This window comes from Penicillium oxalicum, chromosome IV, assembly GCF_001723175.1.
Source record: "Penicillium oxalicum strain HP7-1 chromosome IV, whole genome shotgun sequence".
Classification (NCBI taxonomy): Eukaryota; Fungi; Ascomycota; class Eurotiomycetes; order Eurotiales; family Aspergillaceae; genus Penicillium; species Penicillium oxalicum.
Genome location: NC_064653.1, coordinates 2,991,987 through 3,004,497, shown reverse-complemented (window position 1 = coordinate 3,004,497; position 12,511 = coordinate 2,991,987). Strand labels below are relative to the sequence as shown.

The 12,511-nt window shown below is 54.7% G+C and overlaps 4 protein-coding genes across 4 annotated transcripts; 2 read left to right on the top strand and 2 right to left on the bottom strand.

Moving 5' to 3' along the window:
* Positions 1-2,614: 2,614 nt before the first annotated feature.
* On the top strand, positions 2,615-5,410 carry POX_d05821 (uncharacterized protein; the record flags this gene model as incomplete). The annotated part of the gene is made up of 1 exon (XM_050114658.1): positions 2,615-5,410. One exon carries the CDS (start codon positions 2,615-2,617, stop codon positions 5,408-5,410), a length of 2,796 nt encoding a protein of 931 aa, XP_049969609.1.
* Positions 5,411-6,931: 1,521 nt separating this feature from the next.
* Positions 6,932-9,842, bottom strand: POX_d05820 (uncharacterized protein; the record flags this gene model as incomplete). Its single annotated transcript, XM_050114657.1, has 2 exons — positions 6,932-9,283; positions 9,342-9,842. 2 exons carry the CDS (start codon positions 9,840-9,842, stop codon positions 6,932-6,934), a joined length of 2,853 nt encoding a protein of 950 aa, XP_049969608.1.
* A 44-nt stretch (positions 9,843-9,886) lies between these two features.
* On the top strand, positions 9,887-10,261 carry POX_d05819 (uncharacterized protein; the record flags this gene model as incomplete). Its single annotated transcript, XM_050114656.1, has 1 exon — positions 9,887-10,261. One exon carries the CDS (start codon positions 9,887-9,889, stop codon positions 10,259-10,261), a length of 375 nt encoding a protein of 124 aa, XP_049969607.1.
* Positions 10,262-10,466: 205 nt separating this feature from the next.
* On the bottom strand, positions 10,467-10,997 carry POX_d05818 (uncharacterized protein; the record flags this gene model as incomplete). Its single annotated transcript, XM_050114655.1, has 1 exon — positions 10,467-10,997. The coding sequence occupies one exon, from the start codon at positions 10,995-10,997 to the stop codon at positions 10,467-10,469; it is 531 nt and encodes a 176-aa protein (XP_049969606.1).
* Positions 10,998-12,511: the final 1,514 nt, after the last annotated feature.

Here is a 12,511-nt window from a genome sequence, read left to right as displayed (position 1 = left end):
TCCGGGCAGAAAGTGTTACCGCGTCATGGAAGTTCCGGATCGTGGGTTTCAATCCCGCACGGTCGCCACTGCATTTCCCCCCTTCTTGGTGGACTGGGAGCATTGGTCCAACGAAGCCGCACACTATATGAATCCATCATCTCTATGCAAAAGAGTGTATCAATTTCTCCATCGGGTCCTCTTGACTGATGGTCTTTATTTCACATCTCCACTGCAGTGTTCCCGGGCCCTATTCAACAAGGACGGGAGACCCTTGACCACATTAACCGTCTTTTTGCTGTGTCGCCCAGTGACGGGAGACAATTGATCCAAGATGGCGTTGTGATTGGCTCCCCCGGGAGACCGATTATGTAACAGCATCTCCGACCTCCCGTGACGGGACAAGCGACCAGTGGAATTGGGGTCCGAGTGACTGGTGACTGGTGACTGGTGACTGCAGTGGATTCCTGGGGGGGCCCTGGGGCCCTGTGCTGCGTCGGGGGAGGCTCGCCGCTAGACCGAAAGAGGCAGCACGAACAACAAGTGGTCCCGTGAAAGGTCCCGTGAGCGTGTCCAAAGAGAAGCCAAAATCATTGGAAAAAAAAAAGATAAAAAAATCGAATGAGGAAAAGGAAAAAAGAAAAAAAGTCGGCGAGTGGAGTCCCACTCCACTCGCCCCGTTCTTTTCGGCCTCCAGACCTTCAGACTCCTCTCTCTGCTTGTCCTCTCCAGATTCTCGTCCTTGCATACCTCGGGCCTCTGCCCTCCGCATTTTTGCAACTCGGCTCTTCTCTGGCCACCCGTGTCCTTCAGAGAGTTCAGGTGCCAACTTCTCCCAGTTGGTCAAGCCCTGCTTGCGAGTCCTCTCCGTCTCGGTTCTGGTCCTGGTCCTGGCCCTGGTCCTGATTGAACTTCACGTGTGACGAGCTTCTTCAACCTTCCCCCGTTTCGGCCCTGTCACGTTGCTCCAGCCACGACGGTTCTCGACCCTCCTCTTTGGAGTTTCCTGCTTGTGTTGGCTGGTGGTTGTTTTTTACAGTACTTTTCTTTTTTTTCTTCCCCCCCTTGCCGTGGTTTTGGCTGTGCGGTCATCTCTACCCGCTCAAGCACCCGGCCAGTTAGCCACACGCCCCCAGGCGCATCACTCCAGTTCCGACGTGCCTCATCGCGGGTCCTCCGAACGAAGAGCCTAAACACCCGTTGGTGGTCCTTTTTTTTTTATTCCTTTTTCTTTTCTTTTTTTCTTTCCGAGTCTACTGGCTTCCTTTTTCCTTTTGTAACTACTTCATTTACGTTTTCTTTTTGTAGTTTTTTTTTCTTTTTTTTTTGATTGTTGCTGGTATGTCTGCGACCTTCCAGTCGGCTTCATGATTTTAGTTTTAATTTTTTTTTTTTTTTTTTTTTTTTGCTTTTTCCCCATCGTTCTCAAGTAGCAATCACCAAATCAATGGAGTCGGAAAGGTGTGGTGTCATGTTGAGTTTGGTCGGTTATTGCCGTTCGTGGTCTGTTTCCTCTTTCGGTCATCTTCATCCCACGCTCTCTGTCCGCTCCCCAAAACCACCCGTCGAGTCCAGAGATCCAGAGATCCAGGACATGTACCCCAGTGACTCCCGGTTAAGTCTTAGCCTGTTAGGCTCCGACCGAAGGCCCACCGCGGCCCCCCGAGGTCCAGGGGACCAGTTGAGGGTCCCGTGGCCCTTGGACTCTGGAGTCTGGAGTCCGAGTCAGACGTCCCACGCGCCTGCAAAAAGCCGCCCAGAAATTCAATTCGCCTTGCCGGTCCGCTCCCCCGACTCCCCCGATTCCCCCGACTGTCTTTTCCCCCACACTCCGCTCATTCCCGCACTTTTTTTTCCTCGCGCCCTCTCAACGTCCAGATTCTCTTCGCCATCCCTCTTCTCCCTCTGCTCTTCTCCCTCTCGTTCACTCCGCGTGTGCTCACGGCTTCCCTTCGCACCCGCCAGCGCCATCATTTGCACCCAACAACGTACTTGATCGGTCCCCAGTCGGCGGTGCCGGTCTCCTCTCATCCAACTCGGCATATGCAATTCTGACGCGGGTGCTCTCCCTCTCACAAAATAGCCGAGACGTCCGTCTGGGAGCATTCCCGCCGAACCCAGGGCTCCCGTCCAAGAATACACACACCCAATCCCCTCCCCCAACCCGTTGGTCTGGTTCCTGCTTGGGTCTCTCTCTCTCTCTCCCTTTCAACGCCCTTCTTCTCTGTCTCCTCCTCCCTCTGTCTCCCTCTTCCTCTGTCTGCTTCTCTCTCTCCCATCTCGATCCATCCTCCCTCTCTACTGCTCTCCTGCGTGCACGTCCGTCCACCCATCTCCTTCCCTCCTCCCTCCTCGGGGACGCGGTCGAGATTGGCAGTGTCTTCCGTGAGATTCGCTCTCCCCCCCCCCCCCCCCCCCCTCTCTCTCTCTCTCTCGGTACATGGGAACGTGCCACCCGCCCTACCGTACCTTTCCGAGTCGGCTCGCGCTCTCCTCCGTCCAGACCCGTGCGGGTCTGCCAGTTTCATCGTCATGCGCTCAAGTATCGCCTGCGCTCGGTGTCGGCGCAGTAAAATCAAATGTGTCAACTCAGGAATCGATACCACCTGCGCGCCTGCGAATCCTCCGGCCGTGAATGTGTCTATCCAACCCGGCCATCGGCGTGACGGGGAAACGGGACCTGGCCACCCTGGCCGAAGGGGATGACCGCAACGGTGATTGGGATGGTCCCAAACGCTCACGCCCGCGTAAGTCGATCGGCATGGCCCCCTCGCCGGGGGCCCGAGCCGGCATGGATGCCCTGGATGCATCGGTCTTGACGCCCAAAGTCTGGGAGGCCGTCTTCGACCTCTTTCAGTCTCATTTCGCAACCCTCCTCCCCTTCCTCCACCCGGCAACCTTTCTCGGTCAGATTCGACTCCTGTCATCCCCACTGACCACGACGGTCCCCTCGCTCGAGGGTCCAGATTCCACGCCGAATGGATCCCTCAAGACCGACCCATCGTCCTCACTCATTCCCTTGGGAGTGCTGACGCTCACGGCGCGCTTCCACGCGCCGCTGGTTGCCTTCCATTCACCTCCCGCCCCGGGAACAACGTCGAACCCTTTGGCCGCATCCGAATACTATGCGACCGCCCTCCGCAGCCGGCTGGCCGGACTCGAGGGCGCATGCATGGCATCGGCCGACCTGCCCCGCGTACAAGCGCTGTTGATGCTGGCCCTGCACGAGTGGGGCATGTGCCGAGGAAGGAGTGCCTGGGTCTACGTCGGCATGGCCATCCGTCTCGCCCAGGCGATGGGTCTGCCTTTCGAACTGGAGAACGAGTTCCCGGTCCCGGCGCTCGACCTCGCCCGCTCATCCCCCGCCTTCAAGGCCGAGGCCGACCACTTTGGCTTGTCCCGACGGCTGGAGCCCCGGGAACCTACCTCCGACGACATCATCGCCCTGGAGACGAAGCGTCGGACTTTCTGGGCGTGCTTCTTGTTGGACCGCTGCCTGAGCAGCGGCAAGTATCGGCCGCGGATGATTCGAGTCAGAGAACTCGACATTCAACTGCCGAGTGATAACGCCTTTGCCTTTGGCGAGCGGGTCCGCACCTCGCGGCTGACCGACTCTGGTGGGCGACGACCCCCCAGCTTTGGATCCCAGAGTGTGCAGATCCCCAGCATCCGTCAGAGCATCGGTGGATTCGGTGACGAAAAGCTCCAGGCGGCCAATGGCGTGGCGGACAGCAAAGCCTGGTCCCCCGTCTCCCGGCGCAAGGACTCCACCGAAGACGATGTTGATCGCTGGGAGATCGGCGCGGAAGAGTCCGTGCTGAGTCGAGTCATCCGCATTATTCGCATCTGGGGAAGCATCGCCAAGTGGTCGTGCGCCGGCGGACGACGGACGGAACAGTATCCGCCCTGGCACCCCGAGTCGCGATTTGCCTCGCTACGGATGCGTCTGACCGGCTTCCAGGACAGCCTCTCGCGCAACCTGCAATACTCACTTCGAAATACCGATACCCACCTCATGTATAAGACCACACTGGCCTCTTACACCGTCATGCATGTGGTCTACTTCCTGTCCGTCATCGTCTTGCATCGCGCCTATATCCCATTCTTGCCCCTTCGGTGCAACGAGCCCGTCGGCCCGCTGGATGAGCCGCTGCTTCCCTCGGACAAAGTGCACGGTCCCCCGGAGGGGTTCTGGCGTGACAGCGCGCGGGAGCTCTTCAAGGCCGCTCGTCAAATGATCGACCTCGTCGTCACCTGCCAGGCCCGGGGGGCCCTCGTCGAGAGCCCCTTGGTGGGCTTTGCCATCTACAACGCGGCGTTCATCGGCGTCTACGCATCCCACTTCCCGCACATGGACCCAGACAGTCTGATGGGGGTTCGGTCTCCCCCGGCGAGTCATGATAGCCACCAGCTCGGGGCCGCGCAGGCTCGCAAGGCGCTGGACATCTTGCGGGAGATGCGACCTCGTCTGAAGATGGCGCACGGCTGGTTCCGCACGCTGAACCGCCTGCACAGCTATTTCTGCAAGGTCAAAAGGAACTTCCGTCGGTACTCGCGCAATCGCCTGGACAGCATCTCGGACACCTCCGACCACGCCGCTTCCAACGGTGTGCGGCCCGTCCGGGAGGGTGGACTGGGGGGCGGCCTGGAAGAATTCAAGTTGCTTGAGAAGCTCTTCTTGGAGTTTGGATCGATTGAGGATCAACTCCCCGACACCTGGGAGGATGACGGTACCGTCCTTGCGATCAACGGTGAACCCATGCCCGAACGCATGATGAATTTGAGTGATGCCGGCAGCAACGCCGTCAAAAGCGACGCGGACGGCAGTGAGATCTTCGATGGCGCCAGCGGTCGTCGCGAGTCCTGGGTACCCATCAACAGCCCCGGTCTCCCTCCCCCCGGCCGCGACATGGATCGCCGTCCTAGTCTTCCGCTGCCTAACACGCGACCGATGCCGTCCCAATCTCCATACTCGTTGCCGTCCCTTCAGCAGCATCATCCCGACGGGGGAGGCATGTACACCTCATCGCCTCCCAGCCTGCCCAGCATCGCTACCACCACCCAATCTCCTTCTCAGTACCTCACGGCCACGTCCAACCGACTGCAACCGATCAACTCGTGGTTACCATCCCGTCCCTCGGTCCCTCCGCCTCCATACTCCTCGTCATTACCTCCGATCAACGCCTCTGCCCCAAATGGCCTTCCCGTACTCCCCCTTCCCGGCACAGTGACTCAACTGGCGCCTTCACCTCCTCTGACTTCCACAGAGGGACCCGATACCAGTCTCTTGCTGACAACCAGTCTTGGAGGCGATGATGTCTTGGCCTTCTTAGATGGATGCGATTCGGCACAGCTGTCACAGACTGCCCCGTCCGAGCTCGGCATTCCAGCCGGTTGGCTCAGCACCGTCTGGGCTCAGTGGACGAGGTGAATCGGATGGTTTCTCAATCACGAGCTCATGACACATTGTAATATCATCATCATTTATGACTCCCTTTTTTTACTTTTTTTTTCCTTTGTCCCTCTCTTTCCCTTGATCCGTTGCTTCGCTCTTCACCCGGTCTATTCCACCCTGTGAGCACTTTGGCGATCTCTGTTGTCCCGTGGGATTTCACGTCCTCTATTTTGCTCCAATATCCCACCATCGCTGGCGAAAAAGTCTTTATTCTTCTTCCCCCCCCCCCCCAAATCCTTCCCCCTTTTTGCACAGGGTGGACGAATCTGCCACTCCCTGTTAGCCTCACTGCTGCGGGGGGAAAGTGCTTTTGTTGCATGATTCTTTTTTTGTTCTTTTGATTCCCCGGGAGATACGTGTCCATGCGCATTATTCAACATGTACTTGGGCAGTCGCGATACCTTTTGAATGTCAATTCTGGCTGACGATGGTGAAGCCACCAGTTGCCGTGGTACAAATATGTCAATCATTGTCACCTGCTTCACATCTACCGATCCTCGAGGTGGGCTGAACGGCTCCACCTTCGAGTATCACCGTTAATTCCCTTCCCACCTCTCTCATTGTCGGCCCTCTATTGTCCATTGAGCGATTTCTGTCATTCTGCGTTGCTTGGCAAATGGGAGGTTGGGGATGGTGGAGTCGCAGGACGAGTGGGTACGACTTGATTCCTTCTCGCGTGACGTTTGTCTTGTTGTCTCATCCTCTTCCGCGCCCGCCTTTCAAACACGCCAGGCCCGTTGGGATGAGACAGGACCTTCATCGTCCGGACAAGAATTTAGTGTCCGATTCTCATTGTGCACTCGCGGTTTTCTTTTTTTGATTCCTTCAAGCTGTTCGCCTGCGTTGGTTTCCCCCTTGCTGTCTTTTTGATTTTTGTTTCCCATCCTCGGATGTGATTATGAGCCATGGCGTCATGCGTGAATTTTTTCGGTGGTGTGGGTGGATCCATTGAATATGGGCTTCAATCGGGATGGGATAATTCTGGACTCGGACCTTGCGAGCTGCGGTTTCTCCGTTTTTTCTTTCTTTTTCTTGGGTCTGGTTTGTTTTTCCCCCAAGCCTCGCGGGTTTCTCTGTGTTTACTCTTTTCTTTTTTTGTCTTTCTTTTTTTCCCCTCCTACTCGTTTCTCTGAGATCAGGATCGTGTTTTTCGCTTCCGATACCTCGGCGCACCATACCCATTGTATTTAGGTAGCTTCAGTCTTCATGTGAATCGGTCAATTGGATTGATGGGACCCGGGCTGAGGGGAATCAGCCTCAGCTCGGCGCCAGTCGTGAAGAAACTGTTTTCTTTGCTTTTGTGGGGAGTGGGGGGGAGGTTTCCCCTCGTCGAGATCTGGTCAAGTGTAGCATTATAGTAGGATTTTCTCTTTCTTTTTTTTTGATGTATATCGGGTATTTGATCGGCCCAGGGTAGGCTTCACCTTTACACATACATGTTTGAATTGGAAGCTAAAAGCTAAACCGTGAATTTTTTTCTCCAAATCACCCAAAGCTTCAATGAGGAACAAGTTTGTAATTTCCTCCACTGACAATCTCCACTTTCCCCTTTGCAACCATTCCCGCTAGAAACTCCCTCAATTCCTCATTGCTAAATGGGAATCCACCGGGAACCACAATTTTCAACATCATCACGATCCGCTGCAGTGGCATTGCGCCTTGGTTGGTGAGCATGCCCACGATGAATTGCCAGTAGAGATTCATTTTTTCCATGGCAGCGGCCTCGACGGATTCTCTGGCGGCGGCTTCGGCGGCGGCAGCGGCGGCGGCTGCAGCGGCGGCGTTGGATTCGTCTGTCGTCAGAGGATGGGCGTGGGTATTGGATTCGCTGGGGCCGGCTCCAGAGAGGGCATCCGGTTCGGTTTCTTCTGAGGGAAGGTATTCCAGGACACGGAAGAAGTCGGGAGATGAGGGCGATTCGACAAGGATGCGCTTGCTGACCCAGAACAAGCAGGCGGAACGGACAAGGGAAGGGGTCATGGCGAGTTGGTCGGACAGGGAGGCAATCGATCGTTCTGTGATGGTGCTCTCCTTGTTGTCGGATGAAGTTTCAGAGTCGGATTGGAAGGCGTGAATGACGGTGGCTTGCCAAGTGGTAACGTGAGCGGAAAAGTCGCGATCAGCGAGTTGAAGTTCGACAAGAACTTGGCCCAGTCCGTTGAGCCAGGTCAATTTTCGGGAGGCCTTGAGGGCTTCAAAACCGGCGGCATAACGGTCTTGAAGGGCGGAAATTTCATCGGGAACCTTGAATCCCTGTTCGGGGATGGAAGGCCAGAAGAATCGGGAGAGGATTTTGGCGTGGAGATCGGGGATGGGAGAGTTTTGTGCACGTCTGGTCTTTTGGCGTGTGGATGGTTTAACGAGGCCTTGGTCTTTGCGAATGGAGGCGTCGACACGGCGAGAGTCGGATATGTCGCGAAGCATGACTTCGCATGCTTGAAGGGCGGATTCCCCGAAGCGCACCTTGAGGAGCTCGAGAACGGAGATTTCTTGATCGAAGGTGTCGCGTTTCTGGAGGAGTCGGTCACTGAGAAGGGTCTGCAGCTCCTTGACAAAGGTCTCTTTGGAGTCGAATAAGCTGACCAGGCTGCCAATGACATCGGTGCTCTTGGATTTGCTGTAGTCGGGCGCCGCATCGACTGGGTCCGGCAACCATGTCATATCGTCCCAGTCCAGTTCACTGGTGCTGTTCTCCATGGACAGCTGATGCGCTCTTGCTAACTCGGTCGACAACTCCACTAGCGTGTCGTTGGCATTAGGTAGAGCATTCTGGTCGTGGACCGTCGTCGGCTCGGCCAACAGACCGCTGACGATTACCTTGATGGTATCGTCCCGGTCTCGGAGATATCGTCGGATGGGGCGAGCGATGCGATCTAATAGTACACCTTTGGGGTCGATGAGGTTGAATGCTCGAATGATGGCAATGTACAGCTGGAGGATCTCGACGGTAGATGCGCCGGGGTGTAGTAGACGCTGGTTCAGAATAGTGATAAAGTATTGTGTGAGGTATGATCGGGCGGCAGGATAGGTGGTAAAATGTCGCACGTCTTCAACAGCGCCGGTGCTTGTCGGCCAATCCACAATCACATCAAACAGCTCACTGGTACGCAGAGTACCCAATCGAGCGATGCCCATCTCCTGCCACTTCTCGACATCCCCGAAGCTCACATTCAGAACATTTGACGACTGGTCCGCCAGCTGGGGATGATGGATAATTGCAAGCGCTTGAACCGCCAATCGAGCAAAGACATTCTCGATCCAGTGTCGCAAATGTTGAGGGACCAATGAAGGCGCCTCCCATTTACCAGTGTACGCAGCGCGGATGAATTCGGTCATCATGATATTCATCACACTGGCAAACACCTTTTGGGCTTTATCGCCGCCAAGACCCACTTGCTGTAGCCCTTGCAGAAACATAAGAAGTCGCTCACGAGCTGTCGTGACGCGATTATCCTCGCCCTCAATCATCATTCGCTCCCGGGTCTCGGGAGACTCGTCCCTCCATTTGTCATACGAGACCGAATATCGTCGGTCAACCTCCATCTCATCGCCATCTGATTCGTTTTCGCCGCCATCCCCATCCTCAAGCAGTGTATCAATACCAAGGACGATCAACGCCTCTTTGGCTAAGACGGCACCTACCAAGAGCGAAATCTTCGACCAAGGGAGCGAATGGGAAACCACAGAGTGCAACGTGCGTTGTAATCGCATCATAAGCTTCTCTCGGGATTCTTCGTGGACAAACTCCAGGAGGTGATTCGCGGCGGGCGTGAGATACATACGTCGGGCGAGCTGTAAGCATTCGACGATAGATCGAATCAATTCTTCGTGATCCTCGCGTTGAAAGAGCTGATGGAAAAGGATTAGTCCCGCGCACTGTTCCAATCTCTCGCTCTCCAAAACGTACCTCATAAAGGCCATGGCGGATATTTGCGAGAAAATGTCGCCGAATCTCCCCGCCATACCAGTGGACCAATTCATGAAGCCCATTAGGTTCAGATGATGCCTTGCTCGATTCACTGGACGCCAAGTATGAAAGTGCCTCAGCGGCTTCCTGAGATGGAGACTTGTTCCATCTTGCGGTTTTTCCTGTACCCTCCACGCATCCTCGCGCATTGTAAATGGCGGCGAACCCTTCATCAGGCAGCGCGAGGAAGTCGGTCGCAAGGGACCATGCCTGTTCCCATGTCTCTTGGTCCAATACAGATGAAGTGAATTTGTCCTGCTGGGGCGAGATGAACGAGCCGGTCCTTATGGTGGAAAAGGAAGAATCGGGATTGAATGATGCATTTTGGGTGCTCTCGCGGTCCACGCTTGGTCCGGAGGCGCGGGTCTCTAACGAGGCGGGGGAGAAGACAGAGCTAAAAACACGTCGTCGACCCACATTTAAAGGGGTAGAGAACATCATGTTGCTTTGGTCCCCTTCGACATCCTGGAGCACTAATATGATCGATGCTCGACAAGCTCAGCTTGCGGGAAGCCGAGGTGTGGCGGCTTAAAGATCCATTGAGAGAAACAATCAAACTATCAGCGAGTCGCTGGGAACTCCGCCGCGGCGCGTGGTCACGTGGCCCATACTTCGCAGCACTGGGACAAAGTGACAAGCAAAGAGGCTTATCGAAGCAAGCAGCTTCTTGTGTCAATAATCGTTGTGGCATTTCTCGGGTATATAAAATTGTTCACATAACAAGGGAAAGGAGGTTGCTCTCGCTGAGAATTACTCAGTGGTCTTCACCAGAGATCGCTCATCCAGGCAGAAACCCTGGTCGATCCCATTTGGAAGCAAAACGCAACATGTGCACTGGAAAGCGTCAGTGCGATCAATGACAAGATGCCATATGTATAACAGGATATCCCGTCGGATGCGTGACGTGACGAAGCCATCCACTGTTGTGCCGAGTCACGTCGTACAAAGAGTGACCATCTACATATCATTCTGGCAAAAGGGAAACCCATTTCCTCCTCTTCCTCCAACCTGGAAACTGTAGAGCTTTACTTCACCAGGTGAAAGACAGAGCGCTATTCTTCCGGGCTATCGCGTCTTGTTGTCGTCCACTTTTTCCCACTCGCTATCGGTGCTGCCATACCCAGAGCTATCACCCCCCGTGTTCAGCCGCTGTTTGGTGTCCCGCTGCGGAGGTTGCAGTCTGTCCGAGGCCATCTCACTCCCTGTAGCCATGACGGACGATGCATGCGATGTGGGCAACGCTGTGGCCTGAGCGAGGGTCTCTGTCTCCGTCTCCGTCTCACTGTCTCCGCTCTCGACCGGTCCGATATCCTTCTTCCTGGCGGCAGCGATAGCCGCCCGTTCTTCCTGTTTCGCCTTTTCGGCCTCTTGAGCCGCCTGCGCTAGGCGCACCTCGCGGGCAAACCAGTTGATTGAATACCACAGCCCTGCCGACAGCACTGAGAGGACGACAAAGTGAATACTGTAAGTGACCATCCCCAGCACGAAGAGGACAAGCTGGAGGGCAGCGAAGGTTGCGTTGGTCGCGATCAGCAAAGTCCGGGTGGGGCCTGGGACGAAGATGCTGGACCATAGCTCCTCCATGAAAGAAGCCATGGTTGAAGAGTCGAGAGTAGGGTGTCTGTGAAATCCAAATGCTGGGGCAGATCCTTTGAATATGGTGGTATTTGCTCCAGTCAAGTTGTCGAATCTGGAGCTGGCAGCTGTAAGATGGGGGGGGGGAGCGTCGGGATTGACGGTACTGGGCGAGATCACGATATGAGCGGCCCCGTCTTGAGCGGTAGAGAAGGTTCAGGCCCAGTTGGGCAGAATCACCGCACTAACCGCAGTCTAACGAGTGAACAAATGGGGAAGTCCACCAGGATGGAATGTTCCTGAGCAAAGTGGGTTTCGGACGAACGCGCTCAATCAGCAGGTCCCGGCGGAGTTAAGTAGAGGGGGGAAACGTCCACTGTGGATACAAGCCGGGGGGCACGCGCGTGGTCAACCAGACGGTGAGAGAGTCACCGTACAACTGCTCTCTGAATCAGAAGACATGCTCTGGGGAGGAGAAACAAGTAAAACAGAAGAAAGAAAGTCTCTTCTATGCTCTTGAGAGGCTCCGTCCCTAGATCAGTTTTCAGCCAGGCAGGTCAGGGAGGTCTACGAGTCGCTGTTCATTTTCAAGCTCGGGATGATGCATGACCATTTTGGTCAGCCCCACGGCGAATAGAATGGGAAACGTTGTCAGCTGGACTCCGAGCGGTTGTCACGATACCAGACACTGCAGTTCCAAGCAAGCTCATCGGGCCTTTGGGGGTAGATATGAAGACCGGAACTGACTGACAGCTGAAATGTCATTCAACGGTTGATAGTGATCTACTCGGGCGCAGACATTATCTACATGGTCATATAGTCGGTGATGTACTATGTGAGCAGACTACTAGTAGCTTGGAGTCTAGCGCAGCTTACCTCCTGCCAGTACCTCATCTAAGGCGTACTAATACCTACTACGTGTAGGAATTAATGGGAGTATGAAGCCCCCCGTCAATCTTCCTGCATTGTCTGTTAAAGCGATGATCAGAATTAAACAAAAAGTCAGATTTTAAGAATTTCTGAAAAAATAACAATAATAATAATAACCACAGGAATGATGCCGACTTTTCTATATTCAGGGCAAGATCTATTATTCAGGCTCACCCACTCCATGTCAACTGCATAAATACCGTTGAGATCGATACCAAGAAATGTCCAACCACCACGATATTTCGCCGACAACCTACGCATAGTTGTTAAGGCTAGGTAGTAGTACACAGGGACTCTACGTGTGCCTGGTATTGGACTATGTATTCTCTGAATCCCACATGCCATTGGAACTGTACCCCTAAAAGGCCACGGATAAGGAGGGCTGATCCTGACAGATACCCAGTCCTTGCGACCAAGGTCAACTGAAGTCAGGCAATTTATGTCAGCAAACAGTCTTCATTTCTGACGTCCACTATCAACGACTCGAATCTCCCAACACACATGCAAATGGTATCTTGAGCAAGAACATCCCTGAGGCCCAGCCTATGCAATTTGCCGAGCCACTAACGCCCAAAGGAAAAGCCAAAAAAAAATAGAAGAGAAGG